We start from the raw sequence: 21746 nt of genomic DNA on the forward strand, positions 1-21746 counted from the left end.
TTTCCAGTGGAGTCGTTCGGGAAACTGTCGTACCACTACTAGTGTGACTGTGCGCATTGGATGCTTGCGCTTGTCTTCAGAAGGCTTTTTCGAATACTGTTCATCAGTGTCTTTAACGAGTTTTTTAAATGTCTATTTTAAACGAAACGTCCCAGTTAGTTCACTTGCACTCAGGACCACATAATTTGGTATGCTCCGTACAAGGGTATGCTTCCAAGTAGAGTTTGGGTACAATAGTGCCTTTCTGTTTATTCTCGTGTCACGCGTACCCGCTATGGGTAAGGTATCTGCCGGCGGTAAGATTAGACTGACTTTCCTCTTAAATGTATTAGATCATGTTCCTGACCTGGCACTCAGTGCTGGTTCTGGCTACGTTGATGCCAATCGCCATGGGCCGCCGACCAACGGAACCTACTTGTTTGCCAGTCATGTTTTCGGTAAGCTCAACATTGTATAGACCTCTACCTGTTTGTAAACAACTGACGTCATTGTGTTCGACAGCGCCACGAATTTGGTAGAGTTGAACTACGTTCAAAGCAAGTGGCAAACAAGGTCGCGCCCGAAAGCCACGGTCTTGAGGGGATCACGATGGTCTCTGAAAGGGACGCGACCTTCGGTCCTACTTTTCTTTCAATAGGAGGCAACGAACAAAAACCCCTTCCGATCTGTTTTGGTTTCAGTCTGTCTACCAACGTCATGATGACGTTTCTCGGGTAGACCTTTCAATATTTGCGCTGCCTCCAATGTTATCTCTGTTAGCTGCCGGTAATGGGTAACAAACAGTTTTTTTCTTTCTTTCTTCTTTTCTCTTTTCTTTTCTTTTGCTTGCTGTCTTTCGACGTCGAAGCGTGTACATGTTTCTATTCCGAAGAACGTGAAACAACGACGTATTTCTCATGCGCCCGTCCATCCTCAACCAACCTTGCAAAAAATGCGCTCCGATGCGAGACAACTATATATCGCGAGCGACGCCACAGTCATCGGTCGATTGATTAATTTATCTCATTTGAAGCGTCCTTAACATGCCCTACAATCAATCTCAGCACACTGCATACCGGAGTATTTAAGGACCCGCACAAATGACGACGCGTCTAGAAGAGTTCTTCGATGGCATATCCACCGGCATGGCTCGAACCAACAAACCACGCACGTTACCAGCAAGACCCGACAAATTCTCTCTCTCTCTTTCTCTCTCGCTCTCTCCAACAGTGACGTAAGCGTTAACATTTAACCATGAAACAACTTCCTCTGTTTCACGACCGCTGTACAATATCTCGTGATACTAGCGTAGCACAGAGATGCAAAATTTCCGGAAATTTTTAATCGCTCGAAAAAAACAGAAAAACTGTTTCCTTCGGGTTTTTTTTTCGAAAAAATTGGAAGAGATGGAAACAAACGCGGTTACTGCTGAGTCGAAGCATTGCCGGCCAAGCCACAGCATACAATGAGCTAGAAGCTTTAGTAGTGTTCACCCTCTAAGCATAAATGCAGAGCAGAGCATCCCGTGAGACTGCTGTCTACTCAGCGATAGGTAATTAAAACAAACCGTCCACTACGACCGGAACTCCGACATTACGTGAACGCGATGGCGATCGGTTGGAGCAGCCAGACGGAGCTCCAAGTTTGTGGTTGTTGGTGGATTAGGGGCACCTAAGGCACTGTTGGCGGGTTGGAACGCATCGAAAGCACGAAATTTTACATTTTCGGATTTTGTCACCTGGAAATTTTGGGCAATTTTTCCAGAGGCGAGGAAAAAACCGAAAAAAAAACTTATTTAAAAAAAGTCAGTTCTTTCTTCCTTTTTTGGGGGGGTGGGGGGGGCGGGGGGTGGAGGGGGGGCTTCGCGTCGCTAGTGTAGCAACTCAATGAGTTAGTTCCGTTTCACTTCTCCTCTTGTGTCCTTTTCGCGGCTCCGCTTCAGTTGGGTTCGACGTGGAATAACATTCACCTTCCCTTGCAGTTTAGTTTGAATCCGTGGTGCACACACGATGGGACTCAACTGAAGCTGAATTTAGCGGGAACGTTCTTGCGTGTCTACTGACAACAATGACGCTGAAATTTGTCCAGTAATTATATTATTTTTGTGAACCCTTGCAGCACCTTGTGCGTGAATTATGGGAAAGCCTTTAATGTTCGTTTTACGCTCAGTAAATATGCATTACTTTAGCTGTTGGTTAACTGTTGCCCGACTGCAAGCTGTCGTCTGCAACTTGCTAACGATACGCAGACGACACACATGGTGCTTTTGCGTAGGAAAGGCTGAGAGGAAGGGCAGACTGCGTGTTTAGACATTGTTAGCTTATGTGATTAGGGTGACGTCGAGTGATATTGCAATAATTGCGCAGAACCATTTCAACTTCACCGTGCAAAACTTAAGACCGCGCTGCACATCTTCAGGCAAACCAAGTGGAACTTCTATCAAATAATAATAAAGGATTTCACAAAGCCTGTCCGAGAGACAGCAGAGGATTAGCCAGATTTACCTAACGAGACAAGGAGGAATAAGGAAACTAGTTCTGGGGTTATCCGCTATGAAGTCGTTGTGGTATTACGCTGTCACAGACTTTGCACTCAACCTCCCCAACTGGCTATCTTGAACACCAGCAATGGGCACCCTTTGGTGTTCCGAACACCCTTGGGTGTTCAAGAATAATAGCGTGGCAATATAGAATAATCAATATTCGGCACTTCCTTCTGTAATGTAACGTCTATGTTATTGTTGTTACATGCAGTGCGTAGAAGATGAAGAATGCTGCAGCAATTATTGCAAATACAAAGACCCTCGTATAGTGCCACAGTGTGCGGAACACATAGGTCGTCTCTCTCCCGGCACTGAAGTCTGGAACCACACGCTCCGCAAGTATCAAGACTTACTTGGTGGGTTCATCAGGTCCCAACAGTCGGGTAATCGCTTTCTCGATGGTACGGACTCAGAGGTACCACGTTCAGAGGTACCACGTTCAGAGGTACCACGTTCAGAGGTACCACGTTCAGAGGTACCACGTTCAGAGGTACCACGTTCAGAGGTACCACGTACAGAGGTACAGACTCAGAGACGAAGAGTGTTTGAAGCCTCAGATGACAGGCCTCTCAAGTCTCATACACCGGGTGGAAGGTCTCTCAGGTCTTTTGTCTGACGTCACGCGACCGGGACGTTACGGGTCTTACGCCTCAAGTGTCGTGTGACAGTTCTATCCAGTTAAGCTCACAAATAAAACGCCTTATTAAGTATCCTCTGCCTGTTGTTTTTGTTAGTACAGCAGATAGTATTTTCAATTGTGTTTTACTTCGCAGAGCTTTAAACAGTACGGGTATTGTGAATCTGTTCTCCGAAACAGTGAAGCACAGGCAGCCATAGAAGGCAGCCACTCATGAATTTATTAACAGACTCCGACGTCTATACACACATGTTGTCAAACAATTGATACTTGAACCAATTGAATTACAGGAAGCAAAATTTTCCTCCCCTTCTCCTCATTTCATTACACGGCCGTATTACCACCCTGTGTATGCCCATGCCCTTCAAGATAATGTATCGCAGACGGACTGTTTGCACGTGCATCCGTCCAGAGTTCTTTAATTGGATACGCTTCTTGAATTTCTCGTATTCCTTAAACGCGAGCCCTGATCTCTGTGCTGTGGTAATTCGGAGAGCATCCACAGTGCCTAACTGTATTACCAAGTTTCAAGAGGGCGTCGTATTCCTAACAGAAAGAACCTGTTAACACAATCGTACATTGAGGCATCTGTCGGTTTGCCCCACATACGCCTTACCACACGTTGAACGAGTGCTATACACTACGTACCCGTTTTACGGCGGCAGTTGTTACCGGGAAGGTTTTTTTGGGAGATCGGCGTGTATGTGGCACAAACTCCCCCTCCCCTCCTATCCGAGTCACAGTGGAGGGAAGGAGAGAGCGACAAGCGCGTGCGCAGCTATGGAAAGGACAAGCTGTAGCTGCGTGCGGAGCGGGCCAGAGGGCGCGTGGTGAGAGAGCGCGACAACTGCTCATCGTCCCTGTGGATGTCCGTCGGACGTCCCTGCGTACTCCTTGTGTCTCTCCCTTGGACCTGTCAGCGTACAGCTCCCGGACAAAACGCATTATCCACAGAACATACATCGGACGTTTTGGACATACATCAGATATCATATCCCTGACAACACCGAATGTCCTCTGGATGTACGACTCGGATTCGTACGTCCGATGGATATCCGATAGATGTCCATCGGACGTATGAACTCGTCAGGACATTATTGGTACATCCAGAGGACATTCTGTGTTGTTGGGGATAGGACCGCCTTGTGTTGTTGGAGGATATCATATTCTGGATATATCCCGTTAGGTGATTAGACTTTTTTTTTTCGTTAGATACTATGGCTAGAAGTGAGTTTAGGGAGTCCTATATATCGCTGATCATCTTACTTCGTGCCCTTGAATGTGATCTAGAGTAATATTGATTTCATATACATCTTGAACATGCTTCCAACGCAGTCTCAAGCGACTCGGGATGTCCCTTTATGCCATCAGCGTAGAATTAATGATGTTTACCAAAGCTCTCTTCTATGTGCAATTATTGTTTAATGTCCGCTGGGCTAACTGATGATGATGATGATGATTGTGATTTAAGTTTTATTGGTTCCAAAGCTATTGGGCTGTACTGCGGCAAACAACAAGATATAATATGATAAACCTAGTTAAAGCTTGAAATACTTATGTTTATTTATTTATTTATTTATTGTATGTACGTCAAAGGCCCGCAGAACGGGTACAACTTCTGCGTGTGGTGGCTTAAAAAAACATGAATCGATCAGAAAATAACACATAGTAAATTTTATGAAATTTTTACAAACAAACAAACAAACATTGTAAATTCATGTTCACTAAGGTAGCCAACATGTCCTTTAAAGAATTACATACTCTAGTAAAAGCAACAGTAGCCTCATCACTCCACAAAAGAGCTGGATGGAGAGGTAAAAAGCACCGATAAAATTAAGTGAAATGACGCTGACGATAAATTTCATGCAATGGACAGGTGATGATAATGTGATGGACAGAAAGGTGCTCCCCGCAGCACACGCACTCAGGTGGGTCCTCCCCACTAAACAGAAATCCGTGTGTCAGGTATGTGTGTCCAACTCTTATCCTGCACCTTAAGACGTCGTGTAACCTGTTTTCGGGACTGTGTGAGCGACTTCCTGTATTACAAGCCTGTGTTAGGTTTCACCAAGTGCAGCTTATTCTGCTCTTTTGTGCTCCAGAATTGCTGCCATTAAAACTTTGCGGCATTCATCAGGGATAATCTGAGGTCTTGAACAGGAACATCAAAGAATGTTATGTCAACTGAAACGGCAGCTACAGCAGCACAATCTACTCATTCGCGTAGATCTACACAGCGTGATCTACACATTGTTTTAGTTAGGCATCGCGCTCGCTGGACGACAAAATTTTTAGTTTTTTGGAGTGAACATATTGCCTGCAAAGAGCTGAGGGAATCTGTACAGATGACTGATGACACGATGCAATGTTCTAAAATGTAGTTGAGTGGCATTATGATCGCATAAACCTCCGCGCTGAATATGGACATGACTGTTTAAACGGTGAGCCGTTGTGGCTGCCCCAGTCATCAGCTCAGGAAACGTTTTCAAAGTTTTCGTTAAATCTTTGAATTCCTGCTGCAGCACAGCCGTGGAAGTATGCGGTTTTCCTGTACCTGAGGTTTACCTCTACCTATTCCAACTGCTCACTTACCTGGTGAGTGAGCAGTTGGAATGTGGTGGTGTTTGCACGGGCTGACGGTGGTTGCACCCCTGCAGAGGCCGACTTTTCCGGTCCCGACCCGGGAGCATCGAAAAATGGCTCGGATCCGACCCGGTGACTCATCGAATAGAGTCGGGCCCTGCCCGGTGGTTCAGCGAGTAGATCTCGGCTTAGTATTCCCAGCCATGGTTCGAGCGAGCGAACGAACGAGCGAGCGAACCATAGGTCGCAGAAAGCCCGCTGAAGAGCTCCAGGCACGTTGACTCCGCCGTACATTGCTTCGACATCAATTTGGAAAACACCATGAATTTCGTGTGCAATCCGTGTGCAATCGTGGATTTCGAGAAATTCCATTGCGAGCTTTCCCGCAATGCAAAGTTCTCGGCCCATGGAGTAACCCTGGACATCAGTGCCGTGCATTTGGCGCTTTTCTTTCTTTTCTGAGGACCACCGGCCTCCTTCATGAACTGTAGGGATTTCCTTCCCTCGTCATCTTTTCATGTGAACCTTTTTGGAATGGGGTAGGGTCCTGCCCTCAACGCAGGGAGCCATCCCACATCATCATCATCATTCATTCATCTATGTTGTTGTTGTTGTTTCCCCCAATGAGCATCTACGCCCATTTGACGTCCCAGCCATCGCATGCCTGCTATGTGCAGCCTATAAATCGGTGCCTATTAGACGACTTCAGGGGGGGGGGGGGGGGACAACTTTTCACTTCCTCACGTGGAATACTGCTCTTCGCGGCAGAGTCGAAACGTTTTGCGTGTGGCTTGGAGCCACCATGCGCTTTTTCTTTTTTTGCTTGAAAATGAAAAATCGCCCAACTTCTCATCAGGGACCCTTTAAGCATTAGTTCCAGTGGCCTAGACGCTTCGAGACAATGTTGAACGAACCGACATATAGAACCTTTTCCCACATTATTCCAGTGTCGCATCTTCCCGCGTCACGTCTTCACAAGGATTACGTAACAGTGACGTCGCACAAGAGAAACGTCACTTACGCTGATATAAAGACGCTGATGTAAAGACGGGAGAAGGTGCGCGGATGAGAGGTACGACGGGACGAGACCTCCACCAAACCTCCGGCTGGGAACATTTTTGTGGACCACTTACCCGAACTTCTCTGCGCGGCTGGATGACGTATAGACGCACGCACCACACAACACAGCATATAAGTATCTTCCCATATCCTAAGTGCACTGAGACCGCACAGAATAATGCTGTGCAAGTCTTAGTTCGAGTCTGGAGTCGGCTTCCAACGTCGAGGCTTCTCCAGACACAGGTCTGAAAAAGGCAAAAAGAAACATAAGAAAAGGCGGAAAGCAACAACAACGACGATGACGACGACGACGACGACGACGATGACGGCGATGATGACGGTGATGATGATGACGATGATGATGACAATGACGATGATGATGAATGGGGAAATTCGGCACGTGTGTTATGGCCCTACTACTACTCAGCATCGACGGTACTGTATGTGATACAGAGGATATACATAATGTGGTGACGAATGATGAGAGGTGGTATAGGTAGTCATCCATCAGCCATCTTCGGTGATACGTAAAGGCACCCGCAAATCAGATAAGACACACGAGAGGCACAGAATGTGGGGAAGTGCACTAAAGGACACCCAGGAGGCGGTGTCTTGCAGTAAATCCAGGAAAACCTGCAGGGCGCGGCGGTGCTGCAGTATTCTTGTCCACGTTCCGAGGACTGTTGCCAATTGTGAATGAAGAGCGGCAGTGATGCGCTTCATGCGGTTACGTGCTGATTCCTGAACAAGATACAGTCTAAGATCACGTGCTTGATAACTGCCAGCACGGCACACCTGGGGCATAGCTTGTTAGTGTCGGAGCAACCAAGTCCGTGTTTGAAAAGCGGTCTGAAGCCCACACCAAGACGAGGTCTGTGTATACCGGACGAAAGGTTGAGAGGCAGCTGATTGGGTAAGTTAAAGGATGAATTAACCGGGATCAACTCCTCATAAGAGTCCTTCGTGGGGATATCTGAACACCATTATAAATGGGACAGGGGCATCACCATATCGGGAATGTACCTCCTTATGTCCCCTTTAGAGAGAACAATTGGTATTGTTGATCGGGACCTACACGTTCTTTGCCGAAAGCAGCCAGGCATTCTATAGAATCCTCAGGCATACTATACAATGCAAAGATTTCATACTTCATTGGTAACATATATACATTTCTTCGAACGACAGGGCGGCACTGCACTATATGGAATAAAGAAGAAACAAGCAAAAATGTATCGCCCAAAACGATACAAGGATTTTGACGGAGGACTTTATTCTGAAAGAGGATGTGTGTTCATATATTTATACCTTATGTACAATGCTTAAAAAAGCTTGAAGCATTCTTCACTGTACCGCAGCGCTGGAACAGCGCCACTCTGGCGGCGCTTGGGGGAAATAAAGTAAGAGAGGGTTTTTAAGGCAAGGCCACTCCCGTTGTCGTTATTGTTATTCGTCATTGTGCGCTAAGTGTGCGTACGTCAATATTTGTTCTGGAGGAGCTCTTTTGTACCTGTGGCTGTTCAGGTTGCACCAAGAGAGCTTCTACGGAAATACTACAGATTTATATGCTAACCTGCTTCGCAAATATATTGGCTCAAGAGATTACAAGCCATCATCGTCTGTCTCATCAGGGAGTTGCTCACGCGAACGTTTTTTCATCAGGCAACAACTACAACATGAAGCTTTTATTGTAAGCGCGCCTGTTTGAACAGAACGGTAATAAAGGTGTGTCTCGCTAGTCATCAGGCAGGGTAACGAACATTTCCCAGGGCTTCGCGTACAAATTCGGATCCAGGGATGCAAATAAGAGACTTTGTGGGACGGTAACTGATAATTCGTGGCTTTACGTCGCGAGACAACTATGGCCATGAGCAACGCCAAGGTGGCCGGTCCATGGGTTGGTTTTCCTCATTCGAGAGTTCTGTATAGCGTCAGCCGAAATCTCAGTATTTAACGTTTGTGGGGACCATGGTAGTAGCGTCGCTTACTGATAGATGGCGCTGGGGCGCTAACCAATGTAACGCAAGTTGTTTCGTCGTAAAGAGCGGGCGTACCCGAGACAAATTTTGAGAAGAACAAAAGGCCTTGGGCTTGGGCGGGAGCACTACTCATTGAATTGTTGTAGCGGGAGCGTTACTGCTGTTGATTGCAAGGGGCCTTATGTCCCCTTTGAAGAGAACAATTGGTATTGTTGATAGGGCCCTATACGTTCTTTACCGAAAGCAGCCAGGCATTCTATAGAATCCTCAGGCATACTATACAATGCAAAGATTTCATAGATCATTGGTAACATATATACATTTCTTCGAACGTCAGGGTGGCCTGTCTACTAAAGCGGGTAACTAAACTTGATTCTTGTTTTCTCACATTGTGTTGCTGTGTTTTCCCGCCGAGTACGGCGGACGGGCTGACGCCACGAGGTTGTGGAAACTCGGGTTTCCACACGTTCTAAAAACGAAAAAAAAAAAAAAAAAAACAGTACAAGGGGAAAACCAAAGGCAGTGCTGTATCTGTCTCGTTCTCTGTCCCTTTCTTTGTCCCCTTGCACTGGGGGTTGTCTTTATCGTTTTTAGAATGCATTACCAACCGGCCCGGATTTTACCTTTATTCCGGTATTTAACGTGCTTCGCGAAGACATGTATGACTGTATGACGTCACCAAGTTGCTCGCGTCCCCGGGTCCCCGCAGTGACATCATCGTCACATGTGACGATGATGTGTGACCTATCGGGAGCCACCTAGCATTGTTACTGCAAAATTCAATGTACAAAAACGGCTGGAGAAAGTTGATACCGATCTCCTCGCGTAGCGGCAGAGGGCCTGCGCAGAAAACGGTAGAAAAAGCCCATATTGGCCACAGAAAATTCGTCTGTTACTGCTCCGGGGATTCGTCTATGAAGGCTTCTAGAGCAGTGTTTCCCAAAGTGTGGTCCGCGGACCCCTGGAGGTCCGCAAGAGTGTCCGTGGGGGTCCGCGACCGTCTCTCACATATCAGTGAGGATTTTCGTCCCCACAAACACGCGCTCGTACATGCTGCCCGATTTCCAAACACCCAGAACTTCCAAAAAATTGCTACAAGCATGCTTCAACGGCTAGCTTCTAATTTTTGATAGAAAAGTCCTGCAATGCACGTTTGTCCGCGTCATGCACATACAAACAACAAGAAGAAACCAGCCCGGAATCGTTTCTGAAGCTGTATCGAAAGCACGCAGTAGCTGACGAGGTTGCTGGTTATGCACTGGCTGTGACGGTGTGTGTGTGTGTGGGGGGGGGGGTCCGTGAATTGGTTGTCATCGCTTCCGGGGGTCCGTCACCGCCAAAAGTTTGGGAAACACTGTTCTAGAGGATGTACAGATCGGGGGCATCGCGCGACACTGCACATAAGCTCCGCTTGTCACGTCTTCTCTAGAGCTTTTGCGCTAAACGTCCCAGATTTTTAAAAAAAGTAAAGATAAATTATGAAGGGGCATTTCACCACTCCCTTAACCACGATCGGTGCACCATCGCGCGAACCGGCCTCGGTAGCATGACCACACACACACATACTCACTCACCACAACACAATCACCGTCATCATCGAGGTAACGTATCAGTTTTGCTGCGAACGAGAGCATGACGACGACCACGACGAAGAAAATTCGTTGACCCTGTTCTACGGCTATAAGGTATCCCAGTTGTTTCTTAACTCATATTAATTACTTCGCAATCAGATGTGACCTACGATGCTTCTTCGCTTATTAAGTGGTGGACTAAGAAACGCTTCTCCTCCATCCAATCAGCTCAACGCACAAAAAAAAAAAAAACATTCGTGAAATAATAGCTATAACAGGGCATGCACCCAGAGCTTCCTCCAGAGCTTCTTCGTGGTCTGAAATCAAACCGTAACTTTGAAAACTGTTATGATTTTACATATGTATTGTATTAAGTATTGATCAGCATTGATTTCTTTTCTTCTTCTTTTTTCCTTATAGCGCAGCCTCGGTTAAACGAGAGAAAAATTGCCCAGTACATTCCTCCTCGTTCTACCGGATCGATGACGAGGTTCGTCTCTATACGATGGGAAGCGGAAGGACAAGCGGCAGGTGTTGGAAGAACCGCGAAAAATTAACGCAAATCGCGGCGAGATTCAAAGTGCTTTCTCCGTTCTTACTTAGAAAGCTGTCCAGCCACTGCTGTTATTCGTAACGGCCATTGAAGCACGGCAGCATGGGGAGTCCATCGCGCCCGTTAATTGCTCCCAGCAGATGTACCTTTCTGGCCACACAAAGCCCGTTATCCTTGTCAGGATTGTTAATTAGATCATAGAGCCGTAGGCTCAGTATTCGCTGGGCCGCACTTTTTACCTTGTGAAGCACATAACAATACGGCACACTGCAAACTTTTTCACACCTTTAAAGGTGTGCGCTATGAACATTCAACCTGGTTGCGTAACATTGCATTTCCAGGATGATATTTTACAAAATTTGGAAAGCATTACTAAAGATCAAGTGTCAGTGCAAATCTTGCTTCCATTATGTCTTGGATATCGTAGGTACGAGCTAATGCATATATACATCGCTATCGATAATCGAGCACGCGCAAGTGTCTACAATACTGTTGAACAATGTTGAGATGTTGCAAGACTAAATTTTTGGAGGACAGACAACACTCGAGTAAAGAAAATTTGTGCGAAACCGTGCTCCATTATGATGTTACCAAAATGACCCCTAAAAAGGCGTGCGCCATGCACGCTGTTACACCTTTAAAGGTGTGAAAAGATTTAGAGTGTGTGAAGCACACAACAATACGGTAGTCATATCACACTTACGCTGTGATGGTTGATTTTGCAACAATGATCTCTAGTGCATGGTTTCTTTTTTTCTCTATACGAGAATAATAGTGGTTATTGTACTGAACTGGGATTGATTCACTGAAAAATAAAATGTGAAGACGTGATACCCAATAAAATCGGCACAAGTTACTCCGGAACGCTGTGGAATGTTCTACTTTTTATAGCAATGCAAGGGTTTTATACAAACACTGTTTTTTTTTCTAATCTAATCGTAATCTTGATTTAGTAAATATTGCAAAAATGTACACAAAGCGGGACTGTGATGGCAAGCCCTAGCCGTAGGTGTGAATACCTCGTGCCGCCACCAATGCACAAGTTAGTGCAGAAGTCAGAGTACTTCCAATACCTATCTTGCGATCCTAAGATACGGACAGCTGGATTCAAGCGAGCAGTCTCCGAGTATGCCTAGGAGTTCTTAAGACCACTCAGACATACTCTGTCCTAGCTGAAGCGAAGGAACCACCGGCGCATATCCCGCGAGACAGACACACAATCTGTATCTACACGCGATTTCTGACCCGGTGTCAATCACATTACCTCCAGCCCATCGAGTCGAACTGTCCATCGTCTACGATCGGAGCTGATGTCTACCTTGTACCAAGCGGCACACCGTCGTCCACTGCACGCTTCTCATATACACCACCTATATGGAACCTTTGTACCCCACAGTACATACAGACATCCCAGGCATTGCAAAGAAGAGCAACGTGCCGTCGGTCACCGCGCACCACCTTGTTCTGGAACATTTAAACATCGGATACCACCAACGAAGGGAAGTGTACGGCGACACATCTGTTGTACCAGACAGCTCAACGGCCGCATTCTACGTGCTAAGTTATGGGATCCAGCAAGGATTTAAGCTTCCTCATGTAGAATGATCCACGGAGGAAGAGCTGTATGCCATGTACGAAGCATTGTCATACATAGCGCGTTAATTGCAGGACAGTTGGACGATCCTGACTGACAGCAAACGGGCATTACAGATATGATACACTCATACTGTGCTCATTAGATACTTTTGACAACAACATGCTTATACGGTAAGATGTTACATAGAGAATGGTACGGTAGCAGATAAGTAGAGGCATAATACTTACCAGTGATGGCCAGTAGTTAACTACATATAGTTAAAGGGGCACTAAACAGCTTGACAAACGTTCTCCAGTTATTGTGCTCCGTGAAAGAACGTGGCTCACGATATCCAATTGCGAAATTCATTTACTTCTAGCGAGCGTCTTTACCACGAAATAATGCCATTCAAAAAGCATAATCCGCGTGCGTCCCTCGTTCATCCTTGGAACCGGATGACGTCACAATGTTCCAAAGTATAGCAACACCGCATTCCAGGCGCTGGAGGTGGGGAAGATTTCGCTCTCCTAACCAATGGCGCGCCCCACTGAGGTAACCTGCAGCTGGCGAAGGAGCAGGTTGCGGGAACATCGCGGTGACCTAGTGGAGGAATACAGCACTGGAAACATGAACATTAAATGAAACTTTGCGAGCTTTTGGTACCGTTTGATATGGCAACCTTGGGATTGAAAGATGAAAGATTGGAGTTGAAAGATGTTTAGAATTGACCTCACTTCCCGATATTAATTACAACAAAATCAATGTAGAGGCGTTCCGCATTTTGAATGGTTGGTGATGCGCGACGTCAAAATGGGGTGTGGCTACTGTCGCCAGGGCATCGCAGGGCGGGGCATGAGTGCGAAAGAGGGCACTGAATATTTGGTTGGTTTGGAGCGATTATTTACTTTTTTGCGACAACAATTTTTGTAAAACGTTCACCGTAGGCAACGAATCACACCGCATTAGAAAGAAGCCCACTCTGTATACCTGTTTATTGCCCCTTTAAACAAATAGTTAAACTATCTGATTGTAGTTAAAAAGTAGTGATCAACTACTATTAAATTTTACTATCAACTACTACAACTTTTACCTTGAGCTACTTGTTTGATGAGAACGGAGGTGCAGAGCAATTGTGTCGTGCATGTGTACAAAATCTTCACTTTTAATGCTTATCTACTGAAGAAGCCTCATTTGCTGTGAAATAATTCGGCATAATTGCTGTGAAATAATTCCCTACCTCGTCTCGGGTTTTCAAGTCATCGATCGTCACCACCAGCTCGCTTGCTACTTAACTTTCCTTTCGTCTGCAACTTAGTTTATGCGTTTATCTTTCTGTGCATACGCACAGAAAGAATCCCGCAGCAAGCTTTGTATTTCACGATCGTAGCAATGACTTGAGCCAAAGTTTATCATTGCTGTGATTCATGTTTAGGTGTCAAATAACACTACAATTGATTGGTGTTGATGGACAACGTGGATGGACAACAAAAACCTAGTAAGAACAAATGCCGTTAAATCCATGATTCTAGGCGGCGTAGTTTTTTTTATTAGAATTCAATGACGCGTTTTCTGGGACACCCTGTAGATAAATGTAGTCGTCGTTATCTTGTCGTTTGTATAGTGCTGAATGGTAGCAAATTACACAGTTACACATGGATGGGGGCTCTGAGGTCTTTTTGGTGGATGTTCCGCAAAACATTTGAACACTTCATCTTGAGATGTCTCAGTGCTACGAATATCGGTGGCAATACCTGCCACTTTTCTGCATCCGTTCTCCATTAGCTTCAGCCCAACTTTTGCATCCGTTGGAACGTGATGTATGAATATCTTCGCTCGACCACTTACGCTACGCTTTTACGCAACACTGTCAACCTGCATCGCAAATTGCCATGACATGACTGAAATGGCATGAATTGGCTTTTGAGCCAAGATGGCCACTGCCAATGTCACATCTGCGGCTCAACATACAAGCATCCAAGAAGAGAAATACTCTTAGCGAAGGTCACTAGGACGCAGAAGATCTACGAGCAAATTGCATATATCGACTCGAAAGCCTATTTTCGACGTACCGCCTTCGTGTGATACCCAAGCGTGTGACTTCGTCGCAATTGATTTCGCCCTATACGATCCTGCTCTCCGCAATTTCAGACGTATAGCCTTCAATAAGGATCCTCCTTAGTGCTGTTCCGTGTTCTTGTCCGTCGTCTCGAAAGGCGTTACTCATCCAAGCTGTCACATTACGCGTTTTATATATCGCCTTGATATAAACGATCAGCGACATGAGTGTTTTGATACGTGTTGCGTTGCGTATTTGCCGCGTTGCCAAACGGAAGCACGCGGAACACTTAGGAAGAGACACTTAGGCAAAGTAAAGTGCCACATTTGCTGCGGGCAGGGATTGAGAAAAAGGATTTCCCTACAGGCAACCGTGTCTTCTGTTCCCAAAGCGTGAGCCACGCCTCCTAGGGGTGGGTGGGATCTATTTATTTTGGCAGGAAAAGTCAGCCAGAATGGACAGCTTGCTATTTCTTGGTAAATAATTCCTTAGTGCGCAGTCAAGCTCCTGGGATAGTTCCTGGGCTTTGATATGAACCTCAGGCTGACTCATAAACCCATTTACCCTTTTTTGTGTGTGATTTATTTAGAAAAAAAATATATCTTGCAAGAAATAGAAACTCATCGGAACGTTGAACAAGATAGAGAACATGAAAACGAAAATGAAAGTGAAAGCAATCCCGAAGATGGTGGGTTCGAGTCTTACAGCTGGCTAACCGTTTGAGTGACTTTCATCTTTCATGAAAACGAAGTTTTGCTTCGCCGACATTTTCGTGCACGACTTCCTGGTGAATATGTTTAATGGTTAGGTAAAATAAAGGAGAAGCTAGCTACGCAAGAGGCTTGCTATTAAAAAAGAAAAAAAGTACAGCAATATCGAGGAAGACTGCTCCCACATTAGTTGCTGTTCAGGCAGGCGCTGCAGGGAGATATCTCTGTGACTTTCTATCCAACAGAACCTTTGACGTCTCCGTCCACGGGTGTATTAGTTCCATAAAGAAGTTTGAGCGGGGAGTCTCACAAGGCAGCGTTATTCAACCTAATCATGGCCGGGGTTCACCGAGGAATCCGCCCTATACACCGTACGCCCTTCATCTCACCATCTACGCGGACAACATCTGTCTCCGCATCGTCGGAACGGACATGGAGAAAGTTCGTGACACAGGTGATATTGCCTTGAACGGGCTCAACGCAGCGCTGCGTGCGAGAGGGCTGGAAGCGTCGCCAGAGAAGTCAAAATGCATAGTTTGCATTCCCCGTGGAAAGTACGTGGACAAAGACTTCCCGAGCCTCAGCATTAATAACACTCCCATCCCAAGATGCGCGTCATGTAAATATCTTGGTGTCACCATCGATAGCGCATTACGCTGGTCTAAGCAAGTGAACGAGACTATGTGCAAGGGAAAGAAAAAGCTCAACCTGCTTCGCGGAATCAGCGGTAAATCATGGGGCTGCAATGCACGGTCACCCTGCGCAAAGCCCTCATCTTGTCACGCATTCTCTACGTGGCACCGTACGTATAGATCTTGCACCTATGTAATGGCAGGCCCTTGAACGCCTTCATCGCGCCGGAATAAGAACTGTGCTTGGTCTCCCTACCTTTCCTAGCGTCACCCAAACGTGCCTGGAAGCTATGGAAAAGCCTGTCAGTGTCCACTCTGAGCTCAGAGGACTCCAGTTTCTGGATAACGCGGCAACGTCTATCAATAAGCATTCCCTCTTCACAGACCTCGAGCAAAGGACACACACATCCCTAGGACGCCTGGCTAGTGCCACCAGCTCTCTAGCCAACAGGGGGGCTCTTCCTCGGCTCCCAGCTAGTCCACCTACGCCGCCATGGCGTGAGTTCGTGCCCGCAACAACGCTTCACATCCCGGGTTTACGGAAGAAGAGCGAGTCCAGCCCCCTGGTGGCCAGGAATGCGGCTGAGAACCTGATAAGCGATGTCTACTACACACATACTCTGGTGTTCACGGATGGCTTCATTGACCACCGTTCCGAGAGCGCTACCAGTGCGTACTACATCCCGTCAATGAACATGGCCTGGCAAGGGAAATCAGTTCGTCACCCTATCTCATCAACGACGGCAGAACTCCTGGCCTTGTTATACGCAGCTGCTGCGGTTCAAGTCACTGGAATAGCTAAGGCCGTTTTGCTTACGGACTCCAGAAGTGCCCTCAGTAACGTGATGAACTCCATGTGTGGTAGCATCCTAGCCCGGTGTATAAGGAGGTCGTGTGCCCAGCATAGGCTAACCGGAGGTGAGCTTACTCTTCAATGGACCCCATCTCCTGTAGGCATCAGAGGCAACGAACGAGCGGACCAGCTAGCATCCTCAGCACACCACAGCTGCAGCCCGTCCTTACCAGTTCCGGCCGACACCGACAGGCACATGGCCGTCAAACAGCTAGTTGAAGTGCGTCATCATGGCATAGAGGACATCATACAGAATCATCGACCCTCTCTTCCCACGAAAGAGCTTCCCCGTGTAATGCAGACAATGTTCCATCGGATACGCACGGGATATGCGTTCACGAACTCGCAACCCTTCAAGATCGGCTCCAGGGAGGACTCCAGTTGCGGTCACTGTAATCATCCGGAGACTATCGCACATATCCTGACGTTTTTACTAAGTCATGTACTCCAAGCATAATTAATACCTCGCCGTGCAACCTCCCTCGGATGCGTCACGTGGAAATCAACTACAACGGTGTTCTCAAGTGCATAGAGAGATGCAAACTGTTGTCAACCTCGGGATTTGATGCCATCAAAAATCCTTAAAGAACACTAAATAGGTATCCGCAGAATTCTTAACGCTAATACTGTCACAATCACAATCGCCTGGTGATATTCCAACTGACTGGAAAATTGGAAAGGTCATTCCAGTATTTAAGCCTGATAACAAGGATGACCCCGTATAGTTATAGACCAATCTCTCTTACCAGCCTACCATGCAAATTCATAATAGTTTTCCGTCTCACTGCTTTCTTTGAAGACAATAACTTCTTTACTCATTATCAGCAGGGTTTCAGACGAGACTACTCATGCGAGACGCAGCTCGCTATCTTAACTAACGTCATTTTATCGGCTTTGGACAACGGATACCAGGTGGACGCCGCATTCATAGACTTCGCGAAAGCTTTCGACCGAGTTCCCCATTATCACATCACACTAAACTTACATTGAATCTGGATCCGTCCGTTCTAAATTGGATACGTAACTTCTTATCGAACTAATCTCAGTTTGTAGTTGCGAATAATATCTCGTCTAACTTTACAGAAGTAACATCGGGCATACCTAAGAGTTCGGTTACGGGCTCTCTACTTTGCATAACCTGAAGAAGTTCAGCCTACTGCACGAAAGTCTTGTTTTTAACGTATATAGTAAACAGTTGATGCTCTTAACCGTCTTTGTTATTTTTGATTCTGCATCGCCGGAAGCTTGTACATTGTTTTTCTTCACGTTGCATAATATACATTAACGGCCTTCCAGTTGATTTATCTTCCTCCGTGCAGTTGATTGATTGATTAAAAAAAAAAAAAAACTGGAGATGTTAGTCTCGAGCCACTCGGGACTGGCTACTCCAGGACGCGTTATTAAGAAAAGAAAGGGAAACTACACAAAACTCCGTGCAGTTCTTCGCAGACGACTGCGTCATTTATCGCAAAATAACCTCTCCTTCCGACCATGATCTTCTTCAAAGCGATCTCGATAAAGTCCACTCCTAGTGCTCGATCTGGCTTCTACTCGTTAACGCTGATAAGTGTAAAATTATATCTTTCACACGCCGTAACCCTACCGTTGCACAATATCATCTCGGCGTCTCGAATCTCCAACTGTGTCCTTTCACTCAAATATCTTGGCGTTATATTAGCAACTAATCTCTTGGTCTAGCCATATCAAATGCATTATATCAAACGCTAATCGCATATCAGGGTTCATACAACGCAGTCTCAAGCTAGCGCCTCCGTCGGTAGCTTACAGCACTCTAATCAGGCCTAAACCTGAATATGCTGCGCCCATCTAGGATCCACACCAAGCTTGCCAAGGCCTCCCAGCTTGAGCTTGACGGCGCGCGAACGACGTCACTTCCGATCTGTGGCCAGGAAAACGATCATGTGACCTCACTGCTAGTGGCGCCATCTATTGGGAACGCCGAACATAGATGGAGCGGGTGATTCCACCTTAACTCTATCGAGGCCGTCCAGAATCGTGCTGTCCGCTTCCTCCTCTCAACGACTACAGCACTGAATCCAGCGTCACGACTATGAAACTGTCCCTTGCCCTGCCTCCTCTAATGGTACGTCGTTCTTTGTCCAGCCTATGTCTGAAAGTCAAGATGGACCACTCCAATAACAGGTACTACCGTAAACCATATTCATCCCGCGCACATCAAAACAGTGGGATGACCTTCCTTGTGAATGCCCCTCGTTGACGAACCTCATTGGTTTCAAACAGTCTGTGGCTCACTTACTTGGCATTTCTTATTAACCAATAGGAGTTCCTAACATGTTCCGATGTACAGTGAACCCTCGTTAATATGACCCCCGATAACATGACATCGCCGCCATGTAAATCCATCTCGTTAGTATGACAATCCACTTATCCGACTACGACTGAGATTTTTGTCACAAGTAGGGTCAAACACAGGTATTATCTTCTCGTTATTATGACCACGTCGCATGGCCCGCAAAGTAGCACCGGGGAGAGGCTACACACGTACCTCAGGCAGAGGCCCAGAGGGTGACACGTGTTGAAGTAGGGCGCCAAGATTTGGGATGACTCCTGATGTTGTTGACCTCTGCATTACTCATAGCGCTCTTCGGACTGCCAGAGCACTGTAGTGCTTAAAACAGCAGTGACCACGAGACCAGGTCACACTGTGCTGCTGCTGCTGTTGTGCACCTAAGAATGACCGGAACGAAGCGGTCTCTGAGGGCAGCGGGCTGTGCGTTTCTCGTTAGTATGACAATTCGCTTTATGACCAAAATCTGCGGGAACGCTGGTGGTCATATTAACGAGGGTTCACTGTATTTCTTTTGTTAGCGTATTTGTTTTGCTCCTGTTTCACTGCATATTTTGATAATTTTCGCACACTGTATTCATTCTTATTTTTATCAGCGCGTTCTGTATAGCTGTGCTGTTGTAGGTATCTCTTTTTTTATGAACTTTATCTATACTCATGTGTCCTAACTCCGTTATACAATGTCTTCGAGCCCTAAACGTATTAACAATAAACAATAAATAAATAAACTGTACGATTGTCAGCTACAAATTTATCATGAGTTGTAATGATAGTAGCATATGTTGCAGGTGCAAGAGACGCGCTGTGGGTGTTTCATCTTTAGAAAAAATCTTCCCGGAAACAACACCGCAAGCGATGTTGCCCCGACGACCGTTTTACGGGCCGCGCATTCCAAGACACGGCCCACCCGGGGGCTGACCGCGTTATCAAGGGGCCCTTCTCGAAATATGAAGGACCGGCTCCCTTTCGCCTCCCTCCACCGCGATAGATCGAAAGATCAATACGCGGATTTGAAGGGAGACCAGAGCATATGTCATATGAGCATGTGTTTCATAGTAAGACAAAAGGGGTGTGACGAATACAGTACCCACAGTAACAGTTCGTGACATGAGCACACATCGGTTATGGTGGGCTAGAAATACGGGTGTGCCAATCGGCCTATCCAATGCATAAGGAAGGGGGGGGGGGGGGGGGGTCCCTCAAATGAAGGATAGATCGAGTCGACTCTCGCAGCGAACCATGCGGATTCGCCACGAACTACAAAGGAAAACGATGTCTCCGCCTGTGTCTCCGTGTAAGCAATAAAACATTTTTGACGCCGAAACTTTCTTCAGCAGCAACTGTTCCTTCTGCTTGCATTTTTGGTTGTCAATTAGGGGACAGTACGTCGAAGTCGTCACGTGACAACGACAGACGAGTGTGCCTAATGGCACACACCTGAACGTCTCGATGTGATAACACATGCCATGCTGTGGATGTTCGTTCGTCACGTTATCAGTAAAGCGCGTGGGCGTGTACATGCTTTGATTCCCAAGTTCGGTGAACAAGAAAATAAATAAGGAAAAAAAAAAACGCTACCTCGTCTACTTCTTGCTTCGACAGACGTAAAATGAAAGGTTCTCGTGGAATAATATTCCACTGGTGAAAATATTGCTAACATTGCTCCTTCTGCTTTCTTCGAGAGCTTATGCGCCATCGGTTTTATCCATGTCTAGATAGTTGATTGAGCAATGGGAAAAAAAAGTATACAAGAGGATAACATGTAAATGTTTCTTGTCAAACTGCAATACTGCTCGTAAAGACAGTAACCAGCTTTCGTTATTTCGTGTCCCCCGGGACACACAGTTATTTGCAGCATGGTTTTCAGAATGGTTTCCTATTTCGAATTTCTATAGCTACCTGCTCCCTGTGCTCGAAAATAAGTATGCTCAGCACTTGGCTGGTTCATGGGGGAATTTCATTATTGGGAAGAACGACGATATAGTTTCATGTTTCTGTCGCACGACAGATGTGTGGACAGTTTGTCGGACATTTATTGTCATTAGAGTGAGATCAGTAGACAGTAGAATGGTTCCTGTTGTGGTTTCGCAGTGTACTAAGGGCCACAACAGATTTTGTTCGTCAGTTTGTGATACTATACGAGCGACTCGAAAGTATCGTCGATTCCCCTCTCTTCACCTGCTGGGAATCTTTGTCACAGTTTTGCGGCGTTTCGTATGAAACCTGTCCGTCGTGCCGTAAGTCATACATTGCAAGACATGCCATTGTCGTCATATGGTACTGTGTTAATGCTTGATAGAATAGATTGCTGTATAGAGTTTCTTGTTTCGTCGGGGTGCCTCAGTTCAAAAGCAAACGAGTAAAAAAGCAGTGAGTGCCAGCCGCGGTGATACCTGCAACAAAACAACTGATAACGAGTGACTCGTGTCCTTGTTTGTCCGTATCGCATCCCGAGCACTGACATTCGCACAGCAGCGCTCTTGGGCAAGCTGTAGTGGAACGTGACGCCAGAGCGCGGTCCTATCGCGGACTTCAGCGTCCCTGGAGCATTCTTCACTTTCGGGTACCTGAAAAACTTGCCGATTGGCACACCCGTATTTCTGGCCCACCATACATCGGTTGCATCCAAAGTGTCGATGGCTGCGCATTTAAACAACAACGTGTTTGTTATTTGTGCGGCGATTGAACCC

General features: G+C 46.3%; 1 protein-coding gene and 1 long non-coding RNA gene across 2 annotated transcripts; both read left to right on the forward strand.

The window, feature by feature from the left end:
- Nucleotides 1-353: 353 nt before the first annotated feature.
- Nucleotides 354-3231, forward strand: LOC135375170 (uncharacterized). Its single transcript, XR_010417176.1, has 2 exons — nucleotides 354-437; nucleotides 2733-3231. It is a non-coding gene; the product is annotated as an uncharacterized LOC135375170 (long non-coding RNA).
- A 12933-nt stretch (nucleotides 3232-16164) lies between these two features.
- On the forward strand, nucleotides 16165-17184 carry LOC135375194 (uncharacterized). Its single transcript, XM_064607911.1, has one exon. It carries the CDS (start codon nucleotides 16165-16167, stop codon nucleotides 17182-17184), a length of 1020 nt encoding a protein of 339 aa, XP_064463981.1.
- Nucleotides 17185-21746: the final 4562 nt, after the last annotated feature.

The sequence above is a fragment of the Ornithodoros turicata genome, unplaced genomic scaffold (genome assembly GCF_037126465.1).
Source record: "Ornithodoros turicata isolate Travis unplaced genomic scaffold, ASM3712646v1 ctg00000838.1, whole genome shotgun sequence".
Taxonomy (NCBI): domain Eukaryota; kingdom Metazoa; phylum Arthropoda; class Arachnida; order Ixodida; family Argasidae; genus Ornithodoros; species Ornithodoros turicata.

Excerpts from the sequence above, each read along its gene's own strand:
- LOC135375194 (XM_064607911.1), top strand. The coding sequence starts at position 16,165 with ATGGAAAAGCCTGTCAGTGTCCACTCTGAGCTCAGAGGACTCCAGTTT.